We start from the raw sequence: 26,462 nt of genomic DNA, 5'->3' as shown, positions 1-26,462 counted from the left end.
GCATTGGTATCGATGCAAGTATGGGCTCTATGTGCGTGTAGGTGTTGGTATGTATGTGCGGTGTCACATTCGTTGTGATTATCACGTTTTCTGTCACATTGTGTTCATTTTCTTTGGATTTAGGTATATTTATTTGCTCAGAGATAAGCCATGGGTAATTGATTGCTTGTAAATAATGTGTAAAGCCAGAAGTAAGGCAAAACCAAGAGCAAAAGAGCAAAATGCTAAGAAAAACACATGTGCAACGCATGCCAATGTTTTTGTTATTGTATTCTTAGATGCAATATTTATATGTTGACATTCAAGTCTAGTGTGTCTGATCAATTCGGTGTCACATTACAAACAATTATAAAATTGTAGCATTTCCTTTACGACGACAGCAACGCTATGGATATATTTAAGGCAAAGAAAACCTAATAAATAATATGCGTACACTGCGAAAAATATAGTATTATTTAATTATTAAATTTTTTTAGGATTTTTGGCTTCGTTTTTGTTGTGAAAAATTTTCGAGAGTTGGCAAAAATTTATTCGAGAAAAATGTGAATTAATTACAAACAATCGGAAGTCCGGAAATCATTATGCTGTGTTGGGGGAACCGATTTGATAATTTTTTAACACCACAACTTTATTGCTAAGATAACATGCTCACTTAATGCCACTGAAATATCTGATATGTTCATTGATATATTCGGCAGTACAAGGTAGGTTCACATTTACTTAGCTTTAACGCCCGACGGCGCCACTATTGCCAAAGAAACTTATTATCGCAAAACTCTTTTCTGTTAGATGGCTACAGTCAGAATTTGAGGAACATAAAAACGAGTAAGATTTGTCGGTGATTCGATGCTTTTTTTGCTTGGAAGGGAAATCATCATTGTTTCAGGAAAGGATTGTTAAAAGTTCAAATATTGTTAGACACGCCCAGTGCCGTGAAAATAGCTAGATTGTGTCACAAATGTCAATGATCTCATATTAGCAGACCAGAAAACGAATGCGATAGCTGTGTTAACAAGCATCTCAAAAGTCTGTGTTGGTACTATCCTGCATAAAATAATGGGCGAAAGAGCTTAAGACAGCCATGAATGCACTAGTACACACCATTGACCAAGGAACATTCGCAGTCGACACAGTGTACACCGTGGACTTGATTCCGCGAACCTGCTCCGAAGATGGAGAAGACTTCCCTATCTTCCGGAAAGGTAATGATCACCGTTTTCTGGGATTCACAGGGAATGATCCACAAGATTTACAACATCGACTACCTGGAGAAAACCGAAACGGAGGCAAGACCTATATTCCGCAACAGGAAACTGTTGCTCCATCCACCGTATCTTCTAAATTTAACTTCGTACTTTATCGTACGTGTGGTAATAGTTCTACGTTCTCTGAGTGCCAAGGGGTGTCATCAGCCTGATCATATATATACATATACATACATGTATGTATACAATCCTACGAGTATATCTATCTCAATTACCTTTAGGTGACACAAGCAACCGTTAGGTGGACAAAGCTATTATACTCTGTAGCAACATGTTGCGAGAGTATGCAAATTATTAGTGCTCACAGAGCGCATAGACTGAATTTAATTAATGACATTTATTCTTCATTTAGTTATGTATGCGGTCATCGGGAAATATCTATTCAATCAGCGGATTTTATATGAAAATAGGAAAGTACTGCGAGTTATGAGTCATCAGCTGTGAAATTTGACGAATCATAAAATCAGAGAAATCTTTGTATATTCCTTTAATGATAGGAGATCAAAAGAGTGTTTCGCGAAAAATATGCAAATTCTCTTAATCGCGATCTTACAGAGCCAGCCAAGTGGCTCATTGGATTGACCAAATGGAAACCAGTTCGTATATACTATACTGGTTCGTTCTGAAAATTTTGTTCCAAGACTACAGCGTTGTCTTGGACAATAATCTCTATCAAATTTGGTGGAGATATATCATTAACTAAAAACATTTTCCGAACACAAACTTGAAACTGCGATGTCTTGTCGGACCCGGTTGACCCTTCGTGTGAGACTTCCACGTAAAACTTGGGGTTAACAGTTTGTCCAGGAGGAACAAATTCATGGTGGACGATGCCTTTGATGTCAAAAAAAACAATGAGCATCGTTTTCACATTTGCTCATTCATCAGCGACCTCTTCCCGGCCCTCCAAAGGAGCCTGGTGCCACCGAAACACACCATGCATTTTCGGCCTGCATCACTCCCAGAAACACGTCGTGCGAAAATGTTTGTTCTGATTCTGCAGGTGCTCGGAGAAAGTCCTTTTACTTTCTGGACAAACCCTGTGTATGATATTTTACAGTATGTGCGACGTTTCCTTCAGAGTGTTACAATCTTCGCGACAAACTCAATATACACTATTCAAAGTATAATGAAAATAACGCAAAGAAAAGGAGCCAAGAAAGCCAGTGTTGGTTAACTATACCAAGTCATTGTCTGCTATATGTAAGTGTAGTATATAGGTATGTATGTATTTATACTCTAATATCTATTCTTGTATACTACTTATACGCTTCCATTGATCTTTTAACAGCAATAGCTAATCGAATATATCAGTTGAAAATGAGATTGCCACTTAAAACTTTAGCAGTGATCGGCAAAGAGGCAATAAAGCAACCGAACTGCCAATTAGAAGCAATAGCATGAAAAAAGTACAACCACAGCAACAACGACGACCAGCACTTTATTGCACAGAGCGATGCTGATTTATATGAGAATACTTTCTTCCGGATAGATTGCGTGTACAATTGTCTAATTACCGGATTAGATATGATGAGTTTATCGCAGTGACCGCTGATAAAAACTTTCCAGCCAGCATAAGACGGTAGGTGTGTGAGCACATCAAGAACCGAACCTGTAGCAACGAGCAACAGCAATTCAAAGAATTGCAGAAGCGCGCCACAAGTGTACGACAACAACAACAAAACACAAACTTGCGGCCGAGCCGAGCAATCGATCGCCTGCCACAGATTGATTCAAAAGTGCACTGCAAAAATGAAAGCAACAACAAAAAGCTCTCAAAGCTGTATGTATGTGTGTGTGTAATAAAAAGGCTGGCTGGAGCTGGGAGCTGGGAGCTGGACGCTACTAACAACGGGCAATTGAAAGCTACTTTCCATATATGTGTGAGTACGCCTATTCGCTGTATTGTCAGTGGCTGCAACAGTTGCGCTGTAAAAACAGTAGTTGTATGTCGTGGTGATAACACCGACCGACCGAATCAATACTGACGACGACCACCATCAACAACAACAACAACAATAGCACCAATACACGCACACCACAAACATAGCGGCGTCGAACCAAAACACTGCCAAACGCTGACAGCCACCATTCAAGAATCGATTCTGATCTTCACAACGACTATCCTCCATCGTCACAGTGAATTTGTTTCCCAGTCGTAATCGGATCGCGTTGGCAAACGGACGTCAATAGCGGAGCAACGATTTTCAATTGAACTCAACTGAATGAACTGAACCGAAGTGTGAGCTGAGTAGAAATTTAACGATCGTGGTGTGCGCGCATATCAGCTGAAAATAATAATACAATATAATAAATAAAATAATAAAAACAAAAACTGCAAAAGATCAGAAAAATATTTTAAAATTTATATATATACAAATATATATGTATGTACGTAATTATGATTTATATGTACATACTATATAATGAGGAAAAGATTAAATTTTGATATTTGCTCAGCGGCGAAACAAAGTACAAAGATCGCACAAAAATAACGGGTTTATTATAAGTAAAGAATATAAATGTAAACTGAGTGTAAAATTCTCAAAATAACATTTTAAAGAAAAGTACGAAAAAATACTTGTGGAAAAACCTCGCAAAAAAAAAATATTATAAGCGTGCTCGAAACGACTTGAAAACAACAAAAAATTAAACACAAAGCAAAAAAGTCGGCGAAAAATATTTTTTTAACGGTAATTCTTACAATTTCTACTGTAAAAGTAGATTAATGCAAGTGTTATATTGTTGTTGTGCACTGTGCGCTGTATGGATGTCAAATGTTAACGGTATATATTTGCATATTCATACAAAATAAATTTCCAACCGATTGTAGTGTAAATTGAAATTGAGTTCAGCGCGTTAGACGGACATAAATTGAAGGCATTACCTAAGCAAGAATAAAAGCAAAATAGTGAAGACATTACCCGAGTAAAACCAAAACAAAAAATAACAGTAAATATATAATTTTTGCAATTCCAAAACTGGAAAATAATAATTTACTAAAAAGTGATATTTTAAATTTTTTTTATAAAAAAAATCAAGTAAAAAAATTACGGCAAAAACTAGATTTTTTCTATCAACTACTTTTCACACATTAACTGTTAGCCGAAACTCACCACGGAAATTCCGCGCAATCGTGCATTAACACGTTGAAAAGCCGCAATCGTGCGAAAAACCCGCGACTTAAACGAAAACAGTTATCTATTGCCTGCAAACAGCTCGTCTAGGCGGAAGCCCCTGCCTCAGCGACAGAGTTTTAGTTGTTAGTTGCCTGTGCTTGTCCCGTAACACGCCGTGCTGCATGCCTTTAGATCCTTGCATGAACACACACCCACACACCTACATACATACATACATGCACACAAACATATAGAGAAGTAACAGTGCATGATAGTGAGCGACTGAGAACGCGCGCTAAGAGTCAAAAGTAAGAGTTAGCGTGAAGCCAGCGTACGCCTACAAGGCGACTTTAACGCGATAAAATACGCCAGTGATAATCACGCAAAGCCGGCACGTACACATACACACACATATGCAAATGCATATAAATAAACACACGCATACACATGCAAACGCACGCATGCGAATAAACACACAAACGTCCGTACGTACGTCGCTTTGCGAGCTTAACGGCGCATTGTTTTGCGATGAAAGTCACATTGATAAGCATTGACTGCAACAACAATAACAAATACGAGTAACATTTCAAAACAGCCGAGCAAAATATCAAAAAAAAAAATATTCAATTTGTGTTAGTAGATTGAAAAAGTAAAGCAGAAAAAAACAAAAACTAAGTTTTATAATTATTTGACTGTATAATCGGTCACTCGTCGCAGTGACAACGTGCAAAAACAAAACAAAAACAAAAATAAAAACGAATTGAAAACATTTTGAAAAACGCAAAAACCAGTTCAAAACATAAAAGCTACACATCTATCGTGCCAAAATGGCATCGTTTGTTTATGCAGTTTGGAGTATTACGAATGTCGCATCGGTGCATTGCGCCGTGCGGCCCGAGCTATCGCCCTGTACCTGTGAACCGATCTATGCCGACAACTATGTGGAGTTGTCGTGCGAGAAGGTGGACTCGTTCCATAAAATTGTCGATGCCCTGTCGAATAAATTTGAACCGGAAGTTAATATAAGCTTAAAAATATCACATTCACAACTTGAGGACTTGGAAATGCGCTCGTTTATGGAAATGAAATTAAAGTTGGTTAAATTGCGTTTACAATGGAATTCACTGAGGTGAGTTAGCGAAAAAATGTAAATTTAAAAGCAGATTAAGCAACTAAAAATGTATCTGCTAGAAAGTGTTATGTTCTATAATGGCTATTCATCGCTATACTATACTTCCTATTATGTCACCCCTTTGATTTGCTTCAACATGTATGCAGGTGTTTTTCATGTGATAAACACAATTTGTCCCTTCTTGTGTCTTCTTTTAAACAAAAGAAGTGAATATTTTAAAAAATTAAAAATGAGTTTAAAAAATTCAATTTGCCATTATCCATTAAAAAAAAAAATATAAAAAAAATTTCGAGGAAAAATTAGAGAAAATTGTGGTAAAAAAATATTTTCTTTTGCAAAAAATTTTTATAAACAAAACTGATTTTTTTTCTAATTTTAGCAACAATTTTCTTTAAGAAAATTTTTCAAAAAAAAAAATATATTTTTTTATCAAAATTTTATTTTGAAATTTTTTTTTACAAAAAAATAGATTTTTCTGAAAAATTTAATATTTTTGTTGATAAAAAAGTTTCTAAAAAATTTTTAATTTATATACATATACATATAATATTTTTTTTATTTTTCAACAAAGTAACCATCGCCAATCCCATACCGGCACATCCTTAGTTCTTTCGCATGGAACTCTTTCCTGCATCAGCCCATTATATTACTTAGGCCAAAAAACGATACAAAGAATCTTTTTTTTAACAGTTTAAGGAACATTTGTTTCACTTCATTAATTAGTGTTTGAGGGTTTAGCTTAACATTTTTCAACTTTTTTAATTTTTGCTAAAAATATAAAAGGGTTTTTTCTAATGGTCTAAAGAACATCCATGTAAATTTATATAGCTATATTATATCTTTAAGTCAGCCAAGTGAACTATAGTGTATTTAGCCTCAACAGAACGAAATGCACAAAATAGAAAACCGTCGCCATTGCTCCAAAGACACCAGAACTCCTGCTTCTCTAAAGCGCAATCCGTATTAAGGTTCATAAACGGAAGGTTGGTTAGGATAATGTGAAGCGCATGCTTACATCATTATCAAGCTATCAGTGTTCTAACTAAATTCCCAAGTGGAGTTAGACTATTTTCGACCAACAAAGAACTCTTCCACGTATTTACATATATTTATTACCGTCTGCAAGTTGTACTCCTTTTGAACCCACACAATCATGTCAATGCTTAATCCAGTTATTCATACATCTGTTATAACTCTCGGCTGAGATGGCTTTCAGTGCTTTCAGTGAAGGACTTTAATTGGCTTCAAATGACTCATGGCAGGTTCACTGAAGCGGAGTTTTTAGTTTCGAAAACAGAAAAAATTTGCATGGAGCCAAATCTATCAGATCCAGTGACTCAATCATGACTCTCGTTTCGTGTTTGGCCAAAATAGTTGAATCAACATCATGGAATGTGATTCCAAGTCTCTTCATACCCAAAACATTACTAAAAATGTGTTGAATCACATAACCAAAACAGATGTTGAGAACGTGAACCAGTCGATTTTCAATCACTATCTCTTTAATTCTTTCGGTGTTGTTCTCATTAACTAGGGTGGATGGGTGACTCGCATGAGATTGTGATACAGTTTTCATTGACTTCACGACCCTCACTGAATGCCTTGTGCCATTCTAATACTTGTGTTCGTGATAAAGTAGACTCCACACAACTCTTTTTCTTTCGAGTCAAATTTGATCAAAATATGCTCTCTATGATAGCAGAATTGTAATTTCTGTTGGAAAGAATTATTGGAGGAAGTAATTGAGGTAATAAAGATTTGTAGTTAGGATGGTGAAAGTAGTGGCAACCACATTGATATTAGGAATAATCATAGACCTTGCTAGCATCGATTGAGTTCTATTGCAAAATTTGGTTGTTGCCTTTATATGATTAGAATGCAACCTTCAGAAGCTTGCATTGAGCTTTAGCTAACATTTGATACAAAAATATACTAATTTTACTTTCCTTAACTAATTTTTTTTATTTTTCGGAAGTGTTTGCCTTTAATTTTAGTATTTTTGAGCTTCGACAAAAAGCCTATGAGATCGCCTACTTAACTGGTGCACCTTTTCGTGCTTTATAATTTACCAAGAATAATTACTACCTCCTCAGAAGGAATGAACTCATTCTCACGATGCATATGCCTGTATTCAAACACCTACACTCTTTTTACATATGCGGGAGTGCAAAAAAGAAACTACATTACATATGTATAAATACATAATGGGCATATCATTTAATTACGCTTTCAATCAAGTAATTAGTACCCACAAATGCTTTATAAGATATTCAAATAGTATGAACAATAGCAGCCTAGTATACGCAGTGTTCGTATAGTATTTCTTCGAAGCCATCTACTAAGAACCCTATACATCCATAGATATGTACAAGTACACGTGCATATGTAAAGCATTGTGATTTGCATGCGAGTATATGCCTTTTGCTCGCCCAATAGTAATCGCCGTGCTGTCTGCCGTGCATAAGTTGCACTTCGGAATCGAAATGAACTGTAAATGAATTTACAAAATAACAAATATTTAATTAGGAAATGCGCCGCCCAACCTCTTCGCAGTCCTCGTATGGAAAGTTGTTGACAATTTGATAATTTCATAAATATTTTCTTGCACTCTAATGTAGAACAAAGAGATTGTCGACGGAGGCTATAGGGTGGCTGTAGGAATGCGGCCGATGAGCTGAGTGATAAGATAATTTAATCAGGAGTACCTTTGAGGAAAAATAATATTCTGTCAGGAACATTTTATGGAAACTTTTATATTAGTAATTAGACTAATGGAGCTTACTAAGAGTATTTTGCAGGCGCATGTGAGGGTTTTTCAATATTTTATAGAGCAATATTTGCATAAACTCTTTAATTCACGCGCTTTTTATTTCATTGGATTCTCTTCTCAGGAATATGGATAACATTTTTAGGTATAGACTTAATACGTATGGAACTTTGGCGTCTATATTCAAAAATTATAGGAGCATTGCCATTTGGTTTGCTGTCACTGGAACATAAAAAAGCTTGAGAGCATCTCGATAAGTTTATAATAGAGAGATCGGTCAGTGAACGCCCACTTTTCGAGCCGCCCACAACTACTGGAACTCTCAAGTCTTCAATTTCGCGCCAATAATTGTTAATTTTTTATGAATCTGGTTGGTCGCTCTCTTTTTTTGCCTTATTGTATGCAGCCATAATTATATTAACCTAACATAAGCTAAGGGTAAATATTCGAAACCTTTTATATAACTTCCTGCTGATATAGCCTCTATATACATACATATGTAATTATTTATGTTCTTTTTTTTTACTTTTCTCAATAAAAGTATGCTTGTGTGTGCTTGCTCGAGCACCCGGCATAAACATGTGTTCTGGCATTTAGTACGAGGAGCGTGATCAGCAATTGCCGCTATCAATGGCTTCAAATGTCAACCAGCAACTTTTGCATTTAATCAGATTTTCTAGCGACAGTCACGTATGTATATATATTTCTCCTTATGCCTGCATGTCAATTGAAAAAAAATTATAACAAATAAATACAATAGTTACTATGTCGTGTTGTCATTGTCGTTGTTCGCTTTGACATATGCCGGGATGCTCCTGCCGAAGTTGTTAGTGCTGGTGTTGACATCGTGGGCAACAAAAAGCAAAACAGTAGGTGTATTTTGCTTTAAAAGCTACAAGTCTTGCTTATCAGTTCGCTTCTGTTTTAATTCATTTAATTTCACAAGAGTATAAATTAAAAATTGAAAATGAATTGGAATTAAACTCATTCTTGACTTAGTAATATCATTGCTTTTCAATCAACTGATCGTTTGGCTATAAGAGTACATATGCACGCAGGCACATATGTATGTATGTATGTATATACATATGTAGATGTAAAGGTATACTTTTATACAAAGTGTAATGGATTTTTTGGTAAAGCTCTCTTATGACAATTTTGTTGCCAAGCGCTCTTACAGCTGGGATTCTATAGGGGGAGTTACAAGCATAATTATGTGCAACCACTCTTTTTTTGCTGGGGGATTTTCATGATACATATTTCTAGAAGTGGGTTTTTATTTTAATAGAAAACACAGATCGACTAGTACCTTAATTTTTAACGCCTGCAGTTTGCTGTACAATACTTACTACATATAGAAGTAGTACATATGTTAGTGCGATTTCACAATTTCTAGGGATTACTGCAACAAATGAAATAAAAATTAAAAACATTAATCTTCTCAGATTGTTACATACTGCTACACTCATATGACGTAGACAAAGTGAAATAAACAAATCTGCCTTCTACTAGTACAAACTAAATCACACCAGACTATTAGTAGACTCTCAATTAAATATTTCACTTTACTAATACTTGAAATATTTACTTAATCTATCTGCAAAAAAAACGAGATTTAATTACGAGATATCACTTGTCTTAATCACTTTTCGTTTTCCGAGTGAAACTTTCATTTTATACAGATAATGTCTTAAACGCAAGTGTTGGAATACCTCAACGCGCAAGAATGCAAAAAACAAAGAAACAAAATAACATAGTAGAATTTACACAAAGCACAAAAACAAAATAATGTGTGTTTGTGTATATACGTATGTATGTGTAATCGAATTATTTCATTCGCCAACGACTCAATTCATTGGTGGCTTCAATCTTTGCTGTTGCCAGTAATTTATATCAATTGACCTATTGCCATAATATGCAACTGACCGGGCCAAAGCAGACAAAAGGAAATGTTATGAAGACAATAAGGAATACACATAACTTTGAGTAATACTCATAAAGTGTGTGTGTGTGTGTGTGTGGGATTGATGTCTTGTATATCATACTTGGAGTTAGTAGTCCGATATTGGTGAATGCGCTAAATAGGCTGGCATATGAAATCTAATTAATTACATTTAAGCAGCGTAACTAAATCGATATCGTAAATAAAACAATACAATGGTAATGAGACAGATGTACATGGAAATGAGTTGAATATAGTGTGTATGAATTTAAGTACACAAGAGTAATGGGTGGTTTAAATGAGCTTTGTATAGTAAGTTCTCACTGCAATATCATTATAACCTGAACAGGGTGTATTAAGTTTTCGTTAAAGGTTCTAACGCCCAAAAGGAAATATCGGAGGCCCTATAAAGTATACATATAAATAATCAGCTTGACGCGTTGAGTCGATTTAGCCACGTACGTATGCCAATATGATTATACGCGTACTAATTGGATTGGTTTTTGATATATCGATCTGAAATTTTGCACACGTCCTTTTCTCTCCAAGAAGCTGCTTATTTGTCGAAATGGCATATAAGGTCATCACTAAAGCATACGTATGTATATAGCTGCTATACAACTTGAACCATAAAAATCAAGTTCTTGTATGAAAAACTTTTTTATTCGACAAAATATATTCACAAAATTTGGCACAGAATATTGTCAAAGACAGAGCTACAAACTTCAAAATTTTTTTCAGATCAGACCACTGTGGCATATAGCTATGTACCATACAAACAGGCGGATAAATATATTTGTATGCTCTTTGGTGCTATGTATAAGAAATGCACCTGTGAAGAATATTATAGCCTTGAGGTAACTGAAGTTAGCATTTTTTCTTGTTTTCCTCTTATTTCGACAAAAATCTTTAAAGGTCGCCTTCAAGATAAGTTTATTTTGAGATGACGGGCACCTAATAACCATCAATCCATATTTCTATACACTTCTTATAGTTCCTGAGTGGGATTCTAAGTTCTTGAGAGAACTTGTTTTTATGACCTCAATTAATCAAATGTCGAGTCAAATTTATTAATGAAAATTTTTTTTTTCAATTCCATAGATATTAAAAACCTCTTTTTACTGTTATGCGAACACTCTTTTATAAAGTAGGCTAATATTAATTTTCAAAGTCCTTTCTCGACGAAGAAACACCAAACTCTATAACTTATTCCCGTCCTGCTATATGGTGCAGAGGCGTGGACGATTTCGACATCTGATGGTCGACGTTACGAGTTCTCAAGAGAAAGGCTCTGCGGAAGATTTACGTCCCTTTGGGGATTAGCAATGGCGAATACCGGTTGCGCTGGCTAGGTCATGTCTTCCGTATGGATGAAAACACTCCAGCTCTGAAAGTATTCGAGGAAGAACCCGCCAGGAGAAGCAGAGAAAGAGGAAGAATTTTCAGCACACTCATAAAAATCTTCGAGTTTTGTATTTGCTATAATCATTTTAATCTTTCGATAATCTTTTACGACACTAATGAAAAAAATATTGGTTACCTTCATTGATGAACGAAGCGACATAACTATACAAACACCAGCTTGTTAATTATAGATTATTAACTATAGATACTGGAAAATAATCACAGAACTAACGAAAACAGCGATTACTGCGGCACGGAGATGAATAACAATCTGAACGTGCCTCTGCAAAGGAAAAAATTCCTATCAACACGTTAGCTAAATTCTAACCACAATTCAACTGCCAGATATAGTTGAATTAGAAAAACAAGTGTCGCCCGTATTTTTACGAGAATGAGCAATGAAATTTTCCATATATTTTTGCAATTCAATTATCACTAATTAAAATGTTGACAAGCTCTGGTGTATCCCAAAATACAAATAAATGCCAAGTGATCTTCGCAGTAACCCAAAAAAGCCCTTTAGCTTTCTACACATACAGACGCGCCTAAATACTAAATTTATATCCATTTTGCATATGCGCTCCAAAAGTAACGAAGATACTTACAAATAGTCGTATATATGCACTATACAGTATGCGTCTGTACAATTGAGTTTGTGAACTTGATCAATATTTTAAATATTATAATTGTCACACGACCTATACTGGCCTCTTGATCATTGATTGAACGTAACAATAAAATTCAATTGAAGCAACTTCGTCATGCGTACTCTCCCGCTCGCCACAAACCCCGCAATGTTGACCCCAAACGCAAAGCAATGGGTAAATAGTTTGTAGCTTGCATAAACAGTAGACACCCAGTAGGAAAAGTGAAGGCCAAAACGGTAAATAATGGTACATTTTTATAGTATAATTCTATGAGCAGAGAGAGAGAGAGAGTTTATTGTATTTTTACTTTATTGATTAAAGAGTAATATATCTCAGATGAAATCAAAAATATAATTTTAAACCTCATTTTAGTTCCAGTTAGAGTATGCATTTCCTTACTCTATGTTATCTCTACAGAGACATTACTATAAGTATTCTATAAATTATTAGTAGTATATTGTCTTCTAAGAATCTTGCATTATTTTTCGACGAAATCATGTATACCGTGATGCCTCATTCCAGAAAGTGCACGAACAATGATTTTCACAGAATTAATTAAAATTAATAAACAATGTAATTAAACAATTAATTTCATATTATTTTATAAAGACTGAACTCAATTATAAATTTAAAAGGCTAACTGCTGTCACATCCTTATTTTCAATATATTCACTGTAAAATTGAATGGCTTAATCTAACACTCAATACCAATAAGGTTCATCTTTATCGATTTAACCTTTTTGAAATTAGGAATCATGTATCTTCATTATAGAGCACAGTTTTGGAATTTTCTGTATACTAAAAGCGTGAAAAATGAAGTATTAACTGAATATTATAGAGAAAAAATGTCAAACGACCGACTAATAAAATACAAAAATAATGTCAAAAACTGTCACTACTAAAAAATTAACTGTCAAATGTCATCTACTGTAAAGCATGTGCTGTCAAATGTCATATCTCGTTAGTAGTAAACACACTTACTGACAGCTCTTGTCAGAGATGAATTATGAAATACTATATGCCATATTTATCAGTTTACCAAATTTATTGAAAACTCTATGCACATTAAAATTTTTGTTGTTCCAATGGAATTTTTTATACAAGGTTTAATTTAAATAAACAATGTACGGGAATGATGCTTATTTGTGTTGTTTTTTTGTTTTTGTATCTCCTTATGTGTGTCAATATGAGAGTTCTGACGCATTACGAAGACGAGCGGTAAACATTGCGTAGTCGAATCAATTGGAAAACATTGTTTCACAGTCGTTAATGCGACGCTGTTTTTCGAAGAAATTTGGTGATTTTGGAACCAATCGTGCTTTCACTTTTCTTAGGCCCAGTGATCTTTCAAAATGGTTTTTACGCATCCTTCCGATATTCCAATGATGCCTGTAAGATGTTTGACAGTTAATCAGCGATTCTCCAGCACGTTTTTTTCTATTTTATTGACATGACCGTCCTGGACGTGATTCGTCGTCATCGCGCTGTCGACCCTCTTAGAATAATTTGTACCAATCAAACACACTTGCTCGCGAGAAACAATTGTCACCGAAGGCATTTCCTACATTCTGAACGTTTCGGCACCAGAAATTTGGTTCCGCACAAAAAATGTAATGAAACTTCTTTGTTATGTACTTCAGTAAGACAAACGTATACTAAACAATAATGACTATTTTGATGTGACATTTGGCACAGAGGTCACTAACAGTCATACCGACTTAGAAACAAAATATTTCGAAGAATGGGGTTTCGCACAAAATTTAAATTGTAAAGTCTTACTATTTTTATCCCACAGTAGCATCCATATACTTCTACAACTGTACTCCATATATATACTTATTCAGGGTGGTCAGAAACTGGGATCAAACCCCTAACTGTACTATATTCTTAAAGCCATATTTTGTTCATGCAGATTTTTATATTTTCTCTACACAATAAGCTGCCAAAAATATTTGAATGGCTTCAACTTACCAACATCGTCTTGAATTCGCATATTTATACCGACACCAATACATATCTCTTTACGCATATATAATACATACGTATGGAATAAATATGAAAAGTAAAAACAAGTAATCAAAACCATTAAATGGTCATAAACCGGCAACAAAAATATTTTATTATATTATTTTGGCGCCAGTCATAAAATTTAAATGCCTAATGTTCATTGACAATACCAAAAAGCAACAACAGCAACACTATTATACAGAGGAATTAATTTGTAGAAAAAATATCATGAAAATTTTTTCCACCATGAAGAATTAGGAAGAACTATTACCCCGCCGCTCATTGCTTATCTGCTAGAAAAGAAGTGTTCAGTTTATGACGTCTCTGGAGTACTCAGAGCACATGAACTAATAAAATGTATTTGATAGCACGCAACCGATCGTGCTTCTGTATAGATCTTATAACAGCGCCGATTCTGCTGACAGTGAGGGAAATTTTTTGTAGATTGCATTGTCATATATATCAATGTATATATGTATGTACATATGTCAACATATATATGCTTTTTCGAAAATCTGTGCAAATCGCATGAAATTCATGCGCTTATCTATATATACATATGTATGTATGTATGTGCAGTGTTCAGATTTTATTAGTCTATTAAAATAATTCACGCTTTCATTAGCTGCTAAAGTAATAAATCGTTTTGGAGATTTTTTCTCGTTGGCAAGTGCCTTTTGGTTTTAAAATCCCTCATTTTCCCATCATAAATCAAATGAAACGGTGATTTTTGCGAATTTTTGTTGTTTTGGAGCGAGTAAGAGAAAAATAATTTTATTCTTATTTTAAATGATTAAAAATAGCTTTTAACCTTTTTTACTATAAGCACGATTATAAGTATGGTGAATCCTTAATATATAAAAAACATTCTCTTCTTCTTAATTGGCGTAGACACCGCTTACGCGATTATAGCTGAGTCAACAACCGCGCGCCAGTCGTTTCTTCTCTTCGCTACGTGGCGCCAATTGGATATTCCAAGCGAGACCAGGTCCTTCTCCACCTGGTCCTTCCAACGGAGCGGAGGTCTTCCTCTTCCTCTGCTTCCCGCGGCGGGTACTGCGTCGAATACTTTCAGAGCTGGAGTGTTTTCATCCATCCGGACAACATGACCTAGCCAGCGTAGCCGCTGTCTTTTAATTCGCTGAACTATGTCAATGACGTCGTGTATCTCGTACAGCTCATCGTTCCATCGAATGCGATACTCGCCGTGGCCAACGCGCAAAGGACCATAAATCTTTCGCCGAACTTTTCTCTCGAAAACTCGCAACGTCGACTCATCGGTTGTTGTCATCGTCCAAGCCTCTGCACCATATAGCAGGACGGGTATTATGAGCGACTTATAGAGTTTGGCTTTTGTTCGTCGAGAGAGGACTTTGCTTCTCAATTGCCTACTCAGTCCGAAGTAGCACCTGTTGGCAAGAGTTATGCTGCGATGGATTTCCAGGCTGACGTTGTTGGTGGTGTTAATACTGGTTCCTAAATAGACGAAATTATCTACAACAAAGAATTACCAACGCTGCTTTTCACGTCAATGGACGTTTGCGACACGTTCCACTAGATTTCTCGGTATTTTTCAACATTTTTGAGTAATTCAGTCTTCAAACAAAGCATTTAAATATGCACTAAAAAATACTCTTTAAACGAATTTTCTACAGTGTTTTCTATTCTAAAAATAAAAATTCAAAAAGCGACGTTTTCCTGGGCTCTAAATGTACAGATCTCTTTAAGTTTGCTATGTAGTTTATTACGCTCAGAAGGAAACGTCGGAGATCCTATAAAATAAGTATAAATATATGACGAGCTGAGTCCATTTAGCCAGGTCCGTCTGGCTGTATATACGTGAACTTGTACAAGATCCTTAAAAAATATATTAATTCAAAGAAAAGTAGTTCACGAAGACATAAAGGTGTGGATCTTTATTTGCGATTATAAATTATTGATGTTGTACTTTCAGCGACCCCCGAAATGAACTTGGAAAACTATATAAACGATTTTTTTCGATCGCAGAAATATTAAAGCAATTAAAGTTTAAGCTCATTCCAGATAACGGTAAATCAAGCTAGGTTGGGTTAATCTGGTACGCCAATGAGCCACGCATAGATCAGTTTTGGTTCTTTGCGATTGCAAATGGAGTTCAGTTGTTAGGTCGATGAGGAGTGGTCATCCTTAAGAATGCCTGCGTTTGACGCGAGTATTAAAATACCCTGAGGCCTCACTATCGATACCTCCTCCAGTATATCATACCGTTTGAACCCCAGATCCTTACAACGTAGTCTTGTCAATGTGAGACAAGTGCACAAGAAATGCTCCATTCTTGATCACGTTTTCGAATTTTAGCCGTAAACCATTCTTGTCAATCTCGCACACTATTTCATTACCCTCGGTGCCTTTGTGGCCTGGCACCCAGTAGAAGTAAAGTTACGTGGAAAATTTTTTTTTTACTTTAAATAACTACTCTGTTACTACCAATAGATGTATAATCAATATATTTGAAGTCTAACCAATAAAGCAATTATAGTTTAAAGCTACAAAGCAATTACCAACTGCGAATTGCAATTTATCAATTATCTACAACTTAACTTCCTGACCATTAGCAAATAGCAACAAAACACATGGTAGTCCAAAGGAATCTTGTCTAAATTGAAAATAGATTGTCACATGCTCGAATAGTCAGCCTTACGCGTATAAATAAATTGCTTGTCGATATTTTCCAAAGCAATGGCCAGCTAAAAATAGAAGCTATCCAGTAGACAGCCGTTCATCATCTTCAACGATAACGGAATTCATGGAATGTGCAGCACTTTGACGCAACTTAGAACACGCACACTGAAACCAGTTAGCGTTGACGTGCATGTGTGTATGTGTGTGTTTATTGGTGATTAGACGCGAGGATACTCCAATCAATTGTCAAAACAGCCCATCAGCAAGCGAGTCAGACATTATCATTATGAATAGCACATTGCAATCACGATTGTAATCGCGATCGCACTCCTTATTAAGCGCAGCAGCACGCCTTGTGCTGCGCCAATGGCGCCAAAACATTGCGGAAAAAAGTTCTCTGCTGACCATTCCCAGATGAATAATGCAATGTATGCGAGCATTCCTAACAACATGGACGCGTGTTTGAGTGCATATAGACATACATGTATGTGGCATGTGCATATTGCCAGAGCATCCATCAAGCATTTGATAATGCACTGCACTAAGTGGACACTAACTCACACACATGCCCTGTTGGAAATTCTACAACAACACATATTATTTAAATTAAAGTAGCCGCCGTTTACATGAAGTATTCGCAAGCGAGCCAGCAACAAAATCCAACAAGTGCCGGCAAAAGTTAGTTCAAATTTCCTACAGGGTCGGCGTTCGCTTGCATCGCGTGCGTATGCCAGTAGCAACGAGCAGGCGCCACTGGAATTTCTTGCAACAATTTAATTAATTCAGTTATAAGCAATGATAGAGGAGGTTGGATTGCTGTTCTGCAGCCTATCATTAAGTGGGCTTCACCAAACAAACATTCAATGGGAGCTAAGGCTCTGGTGGCTGCTTGTTACAACCAGTTTTGTGTGAGCCTTATTGCTGGCTGTTGTGATGGTTTACATGGTGCTGTTCTGCGCATGCGCGCCAACTTGCGTGTAAAGAAAGTGTTGGCTGGATATCTCACAGCAGTGGAGGAAATTAGAATTTCTAATATCAGACAAATGGTCGTTAATTGTGATGTGGATCTATTTTTAGTGACGTCGTTTGTCACAAGTGGCGCCCAAGCCAAGTGTGTCATGTTGACAGATTGACAGGTGCGAAGTGGGAAGGAAGTCGATGCATTCCATTCTGTTCGATAGCTTTTCTTGTTTGTCCTTGGGATTTTTTTATTGGCTATTAGATAGAATAGTTTGGACTTTTTATAAGTTAATTGGTTTGAGGTAATTATATTTAAGTATGTCGATAAAGAAGAGTTGATCTCTGAAAAATAGCAAAATTTAAGTGTTCCTTTTCATAAAACACAATTCGTTATGTTCTCATGGAAGAATAGTTGGATAGAGTAGAATTCCAAGAAATTCAAAGAAAGCCGCGCCACAGAATTGGTTTACACAAGCTCGTTACGGTCAAAAATATATATGAAATATGTAGTCTCATAGATAATACTTGTAGATTCTAATGGAAGCTTTAATTAACAAAATGGCAGCTTCCAGCAAATTTTATAAAAAAAAAATCGATTTTTTGAAGCCCGTAAACCCACGTAATCCCTTAAAATTGAACAATCAATCGGTGTCTTTCGTGAAAATGCTGCTTTTATTTTCTATAAAATGCAGAGAAGAAATGAATCCGATTCTCGCACTCGGAAGATTGCCTCTTGGCTCGTCCGTCACAATGTCATGAACCACAGATTTTGAGAAATTTAACATCGGGCCAATTAAACGAATACTTGGTTGACGGTCTGAGTTCAAAACTTTGCGCACCCGAGTCACATTGTCGGTGTTAGTCGAAGTCGCAGGTCTCCCAGCACGGTCTTCATCAGCGACCTCTTCCCGGCCCTCCAAAAAGGCCTGATGCCACCGAAACACAACACTTCTTGCTAAAGCAACACCTGGATAAGCCTGCTTGATCATATCAAATAGGCTTTTTAGCAGATTTACCGAGTTTTACACAGAATTTAATCGCGTACATCTGCATTGCTTGCACGACTCACAGAAAAACGTCGCGCCAAAATGTTTGCCCTGACTCGGACACAACTGACCAGCTGGTTCGTTAGCTAAGAACACCCTCTACCGAATCCACTCGATGCCCGCAAGCTCCAAAGTACAGTCACGGCGGAAGAAAATCAGTCCTATTACTTTCCGGACAAACACTGTTGCTCGATTTATACTGAGCTGAAAAAATGTAAGTCGTTCAAGGCGCCCACAAAAATACCGAAATCCTTTGAGAACTTATAACTCATATACAAGGTCTGTCGCAAAAGAAACAGGACTGTTAAAAAAACAACAAAAAATTAATATTTTTCAAAAGTTATATTTTTTTATTCAAAGTAGTTTCCTTGTGCTTCGATACAACGTTTAGCCCGGTCAATTAGCATTTCCAATGAGAGTTTAAGGCCATTTTTCGGAATGCTCTTGATAATACCGGTCGTCGCCTTTTGGATAGCTGAAATGTCCTGAAAGCAGTGTCCTTTCATGGGCAAATGAAGTTTTCCAAATAAGATCAAGAGATCAAAATTTTTATGTCATGTACTCACCAATAGGTGGCGCTACCAAAAATAGTTATATTTAAAAAGTTCTGTTTCTTTTGCGACAGACCTTGTAGTATTAGAGCAAATAATGCAACGGTTATTCTTAAGAATGCTTGCAATGGCTGTCTAATTTATCAGGTCCTGTTTATTCTTTTAGTAGAATGCTTCTTTGACTTACCCGACACCCTCTTAGATTTCTATTTCCATACGCCTGATCATGAGAGAAAGTCATGCCTGCAAGGTTCATTGACCATCTATTTGCTACATCATGTTTTGGCATCCAATTACTGCAAAATATTTTGCTTTGTTCTAAATGCTTAGACGACACGCCGTTAAACTTTTAATTATTATAAATATGATTTTTTACGTTTTTTGGTGTGCTAAATATTTTTGTTTTTATTGCATATTGATAATATATTTTTATATATTATGATTCAAAGGACATTCAGTGCGCGTGTCTCCCATAAAACTGTTTATTCTTTGCATTTTATTTTCATTGCATCACTGCAAAAGATTGCAATTTGAGACAAGGGCATCCGTAAACAATATTGTGAATGAAACTCATTATGCTCTGTGTCAGACTATGTCCGCTTCTCATATACAGTAGATGGCTAAAAAACAGAAACACCTAAAAAGTTTAAAATTGAAGGCGGAATTTTTGAAAAATTCAAGAGTATGATAGCTGCAATTATTTGTTGAATGAGTGACGTCTGTCAGTTTGTCAGAGCGAAAGGCTTTCGTGTCTGCGTAAACTAATTTATATCGAGCCAATAACTACTATTAGAACAAAAAACTTTCCTTTTAACTTGAAAAAACAAGGGAATCGATGGATTCTCTTTAAAATTGGCATAATTCTTTGAAAAGACGTGGCAAATCAAAGCAAAGTTTTGATGAAAACAATAGACTATAACTGCAAATCGTTTGTCTAGCTTACTCTTGAAGCACCAACTACTTTACAAATTTTCTGTAACAAATATTCTACGGGTTTTGGTCGAACCTTTTCACCGATTTTGGTGAAGTTTCCCGACATATAAAAAGCCTCGCCGACTTTGATTGCACCCGAACGAAGAAAAAAACTGTGTAACAGGAATGAACCCAAGATTTTTTCAGCCACGAACTGTCAACTCGACAGCATACGAGTATCTCTAAATCATTTCGAGAATCTTTGTTTCACTAAAATAACACCAAAAATAAACTCGAGAGTTTGGACCTGCCAAACGATGAGTGAATCTGGATTAAAAATAACAGATTTAACTTCAGCTCTCATGTGAACCCACAACTCGCCGATAGGTACTCTAAATTTGAATGCTAAAATCCACAAAAGAACCGTTATTATTACTTTCAAAGATTACTATTTTATTGAGATTTTCTTTAATGTATTTAAAATGAAAGAAATATATGAATACAGTTCAAAAATGAAAAGTATTATCAGTATCAGCAAAAGTTGAAGTCGCAAAATATGTACTTCCAAACACATGCTCCAATTTGCTGCACGCATACTGTATTCCCTGGCAGCAGCATATAAAAGTGGCTATGCAAAACAAAATTCATCTGGGAATGCGTCAACATAAGACAATTACCCCAGATTTTTATCTTTTCGAAGCCAAAAAACATATTTATGTGCATTTATGTATGTATGTACATATGTAGTACGAGTATACTTAAATGTTTGCTAAGCTGATCTGCGAACTGTTAGTGGACGTCAATACGCTCAATACAATTTCACAGTTGAAAGCAATTGCTACAATCGTATTGATGAATTACACAACAACAATAAAAATAATAATAATAATACAGCAACAATGTTCCAAAAATATAACAGCAACAACAATAATTATGTAGAATATGTATGCAAGAAAACGGCCGAAGAAATGTGACGAAGAAATTGAAATATGCAAATTTGATAAGAAAGTAAACGCACAACTACAAAGCCAGCGACAACAGCGACAACGGCGGCAGCTGCAGCATCCGTGAAGCGCTCCTGACTAGGGCTCGGCGTGGATGGTGGGGACTGTGGCTGTTGCCGCGCGTTGCTGACGGTGTGTTGTCTGATTGATAATTCAAAACAAATCCAAATATGTATATATACACTGGTATATAACACTATGTACATGTACGTAGCTATATAGTATGTAATATACACTTACATACATCCATGTAAAATGTACTGATATTGTTATTGTTTTTTGTAAATTTTGCTGTTGATGCATTGTCGCTCGACGTCGGAAGCTTTCCATTCATACATGTATTCTTCCACCATTTTCTCTACGCCTCACTGCTTATATTAAAAATAACAATAATAATCGTGCAAAAAAAATAAAAAAAACAACAACTCATGTTTCTACTTCGTCTTTTCATCATCCACTTTGCTTACCTATTTTTAGATCGGTGCCTGAGTTACCTTTTCGAGGGTTATCAAACGTGGAGTATCTGAGTATAGGCGACAATGAACTCGAAGAGATCCCTAAGCACATGCTGAATCACATGCCGATCGTGAAAACATTCGATATGGGACGCTGTCGCATACGTTCGGTACTGCACGATGACCTCAAGGGCACACAAATGGTGGTGAATCTCTTTTTGCCGAGCAACAATATAAAACGTTTGGATAAGGGCGCATTTCCGACCAGTCTGGTCACGTTGCATCTCGGGCGCAATCAAATCGAGAATCTCAATAGCACGTTGCGGCATCTGGACAAATTGGAATCGTTGTTTATAAATATGAATCGAATTAGCAGTTTGGATGATGAATTGCCGGAATCGAATCGTTTGAAATTGATTATGGCACAGAATAATCGTTTGGAACGCTTGCCGGAGAGCATGCGCTACATGCACAAGTTGGAGAATCTACATGTACAACACAATCTCATACGCACATTTGATGGCATCTTCAAGCATGCGCGTAATTTGAATGAATTCCACGCTTTCAACAATGAGATCGAGTATTTGCGTCAAGACGACTTTCTGGAGTGTAAAATGCTGGAGGACATTGACTTCTCGGTTAATCACATCAAGTCATTGAATAGTTCATTGCTGCCACTGAGTCGTTTGTATCGCGCCAATATTTCCTACAATGAAATCGAGGAGTTCTCCATGAATGAGATACGCGGTTTGGTCATGTTGCGTAATCTAATTTTGAACAACAATAGAATCAAGCGCCTCACCGGTCACCAGGAGAACAACATTGACCAGAATTCGTACTTGTTCGAGTTGTATTTGGATCACAATGAATTGAAGTCTTTGGATGGCGCTCTAATGGGTTTGAATAGCTTACGCATACTAAGTCTGTCCTACAATCAACTGGAACGTATTTTACCGGAGGACTTTATCGGTTTGGCTAAGCTGGAGCTGTTAGATTTGTCGCACAATCAACTATTGACGCTGAAGGAAATGGAAAGGGTGAGTAGATCGGAATCAAATAACATATTATTCGGGACTATATATGTACATATACATATATATATACTAAATATTAATCTGACGGAAAGAGTCGATTTAGTCTAAGTATATGTCCGTTTGTATATGAGCGCACTAGTCCGTCAGTTTTTAAGATATCGAAATTTTGTTAGCCTCCCTAAGAAGCTGTTCATTTGTCGAAATTGCCGATATCGGACCAACATGACATACAGCTGCCGTACAAACTGAACCTTGTATAGAAAGCTTTGTTATTTGGCAAGATATCTGCACGAAATTTGTCATGCATCATTGTTCGAGGCAACGATACATTTTTCGAAAAATTCCTTTCAGATCGGATTTCCATAACATAAGGTTAATTCTTTAAATACCTCCAGACTTATAGATGTTCACTAATATTTTCAGACATTCCTTCCGAACCTCAAAATCTTAAAGGCCGCCTACAATAACATAACCCGACTGGAGAAGGACTTCCATGGCCTACCCGTACTGTGTCAAGCCAACCTAACCAGCAATCAAATATCGTCGATATCCTCGGAGTTAGTTTCGCAAACGAGATGCATGACCCACAACGTACCCGGCAAATTGGAGTTATATTTAAATGGTAAGTCACGCTATAATATCACAGAACTTTCAAAATTTTACTAACCTCTTTCTATACACCAACAGACAATCCAATACTTTGTGACAGTCGTCTCAACGAACTCTGCCCCATCATGCTGAAGCAAGAGACACGCATTCGTGGCAAATCACAATGCTTCGAAATTGACCAAGAAATCTGCACCGTGTTGCCAATGCTGTTCGTCAATAAATATCCACTGATTATACCAACGCAGTTGAGTCAACAAGTGCTGGCCAATGCCAAGCCGGTCGTTATAGTGCCACTACTCAATCCACCATTGAATAACGGTGATGAAGTGTTGCCACCTTTAATTGCACCGATTATAAAACCGATACTAATCGCACCATTGCCACCACTGGCGACGACTACACCTTCAACAACAACAACAACCACTGCTACCACCACCCTCACAACCACAGCTGAAACTCACACTGGCGAGCAAGTAGCTACGCTGGAAGCGCCCACATCCACTTTGGAAACAAATGAAACTGGCGGCATCGAAGATCTAACTGCAGGAGTGGGCAATATCAATCCGGGTGAAGGCATTAATGTCAACGCCAACAACACAATAACGGCAGCACCGAACACAACCAAAGACAAGCCGAATGCAGTTGACTTCAACAACAACACCATGGAGACACACGCTGCTGAAGGAGATGTCACAGTTGATGAGAAAGCACCCGCCGCAGCTGGTGATAGCGTAAGTGGAATACAAGCTACGGCCGCGGCACATGAGGGAACACTACTGACGGCACATGATATCTCGGAATTGACTAAAATCGTTGGAGCACCAGCAGTTGTGGCACCGCCGCCAACTGTGCTCGACGAAGTGTTGGTCGGCAAGCCATTGCCGCCAGAGACGGCATCGTTGGCGCCACCAACTGAGTACGCAACTGTTGAATATATACCGAATTTGGATGAATTCCTACCGGGAAATCGTCCGCCACCGAATGTACTCGAAGAGGATTCGAATTCGAATTCGGTGCATGAAGAATTCCCATCGGTCGTGTTGGCCGATCTCGATAATGCACCGCAAAGTCTACTAACACCGGATGAACCACCCGAAAATCCGTAAATGTTAGTCACACACACACACACACACACAACATATTATATTACATCTACATTATTAAAATTTAAGTTTTCAATTCCCCTCCCTCCCACTCTCTCTCTCTCTATCTCTCTCTCTCTCTGTCTATCTAACTATCTCTCCTACTATTGTGCTGTCTACTATGTCCCACTTCAGGTTAATTATAAATTAATTTAATTTTGATTACCGCATTTAGTTTTAGTAGTTGTTAGTTGCAATTAATATTATTATAACGGTTTGTTTCAAATACGCATATAAATACCCACACATGCACATCCGAAATCCATATCACGCACGCACACAAACAAACACACATACGCACGCACTCATATACAATTTAAATAAGCTCAATTTGCACTTACACACTCACAGCCACATACACATACACACATACGCAGTGCAAACACGACCATTTTCTATTTTTATTTTAATGTTAAAAATATTACAAGATTTAAGTTATTATTTTTTTAATTTTAAGTTACTGTTCCACTTGACGTAGCGATTAAATGTGAAGTAATAAATGTAAAAGAAGAAAGAAAAACACAAAAACAAAAACAAAACGAAACAAAATATGCAAATAGGTAGTTCCAAAAGTGTAATAGTGAATTAACACGAAATATGTATGTTATGTAAATGTTGATTTATTGTGACTAAAAATTACATAAGTTTAAATTTGTGATTATGCCAAAATTTATTCACTTCTATATACATATGTATACAATATATATACTCATGTGTTTGTATGTATGTATTTAGTGATGGTTTACGTACACCTTCATATGTATGTATGTTTATGAAATCTACTTCTGGTAAATATAAACGATTAGAAATTCATTATTTTATTGAGCAGAAATAAAACTTATAAGTCAAACATTAATTTATGCTTCTTCTTATTTTGAAGAGAATTTGGTGAGGGTTTGACCGGTGACAGTAGAAAATATGAATTGAGTAAGGCTTCAGCGATACCATCTGATCAAATATGACTCAGACTGGTCCATTTAAGCTGCGCTCGCAAGCCGAATAAATGATTTCTAGAATGGCACGACATTTTTTCTCGTTTATATGAAATTTGATCTCCATATGTCAATTATTATATGTTTGACAACTGTTTGTTTACGTTGCGAAGAGATTGGTTGCCAATTTTTGGAGTGACATTGTGTATATCAAATGAAATCACGACCTCGGAATCATTGAAAATGTTGTAGGAATGTTTTGGGGAGTCTACTTTATCACGAGCACAAATATTTGAGTGGCACAAAGCATTCAGTGAGGGTCATGAAGTCAACGAAAACTTGTCTCGCGCAAATCGTCCAACCATCCATCTCTGTTAATGACGATAACATTGAAAATGTTAAAGGAACATTGGTTGAAGATCTGTCATAGATCGACTCACATACTTACATAGTTTAGTTAATGTTTTGGGTATAAAGCGTAACCATTTAGGCCGGGTCTAATTTGATTTATGGACTTGAAATTATTATACACAGTTAATGGCATTTCCAGGAATTATTTATTTACATAAATGTATATTTTTTTTTACATAAGACATTTAAAACTTTTACAATGATATTCTATGAGCGCAAGCGGGAAATGGTTTTCTAAACATAAACAAAAACAAAAACAAATATATTTTTGTTATTATTTACATATGTAGGTATGCATTAGAAATAGGATAACCTGCTCAGAAGCGAATATTTATAATTGAGGTATTTCTATAACAGCTGTTTGTTGATTGATTTAAATCACGTTTGCTATTTCCCTTTTTTTAGAATATTTACGTTAATTTTTTTATTCTCTTTTTTTATGTTGCTTTGATAAATGAAACC

The 26,462-nt window shown here is 36.3% G+C and overlaps 1 protein-coding gene across 8 annotated transcripts; it reads left to right on the top strand.

Annotated features, from left to right (window-relative positions):
* The first annotated feature begins 3,340 nt into the window (after positions 1 to 3,340).
* Positions 3,341 to 25,513, top strand: LOC105231448 (probable serine/threonine-protein kinase DDB_G0278509). 8 transcript variants are annotated; one of them, XM_049457441.1, is made up of 5 exons: positions 3,341 to 3,507; positions 5,025 to 5,513; positions 21,895 to 22,909; positions 23,330 to 23,528; positions 23,594 to 25,513. In XM_049457441.1, the coding sequence occupies exons 2-5, from the start codon at positions 5,212 to 5,214 to the stop codon at positions 24,619 to 24,621; spliced, it is 2,544 nt and encodes an 847-aa protein (XP_049313398.1). In that variant the 5' UTR covers positions 3,341 to 3,507; positions 5,025 to 5,211; the 3' UTR covers positions 24,622 to 25,513. The 8 variants fall into 8 exon arrangements, with proteins under 8 accessions (XP_049313398.1, XP_049313392.1, XP_049313391.1 ...); XM_049457435.1 differs by having other exon boundaries at positions 4,980 to 5,513; XM_049457434.1 differs by having other exon boundaries at positions 3,341 to 3,958.
* Positions 25,514 to 26,462: the final 949 nt, after the last annotated feature.

This window comes from Bactrocera dorsalis, chromosome 5, assembly GCF_023373825.1.
Source record: "Bactrocera dorsalis isolate Fly_Bdor chromosome 5, ASM2337382v1, whole genome shotgun sequence".
Taxonomy (NCBI): Eukaryota; Metazoa; Arthropoda; class Insecta; order Diptera; family Tephritidae; genus Bactrocera; species Bactrocera dorsalis.
This window is presented reverse-complemented; position numbering and strand designations above follow the sequence as displayed.

Coding starts and splice junctions, on each gene's coding strand:
- LOC105231448 (XM_049457441.1), top strand. CDS start 5,212: ATGGCATCGTTTGTTTATGCAGTTTGGAGTATTACGAATGTCGCATCG. Junction 5,514..21,894: donor TTACAATGGAATTCACTGAG/GTGAGTTAGCGA, acceptor ACCTATTTTTAG/ATCGGTGCCTGAGTTACCTT. Junction 23,529..23,593: donor ATTGGAGTTATATTTAAATG/GTAAGTCACGCT, acceptor ATACACCAACAG/ACAATCCAATACTTTGTGAC.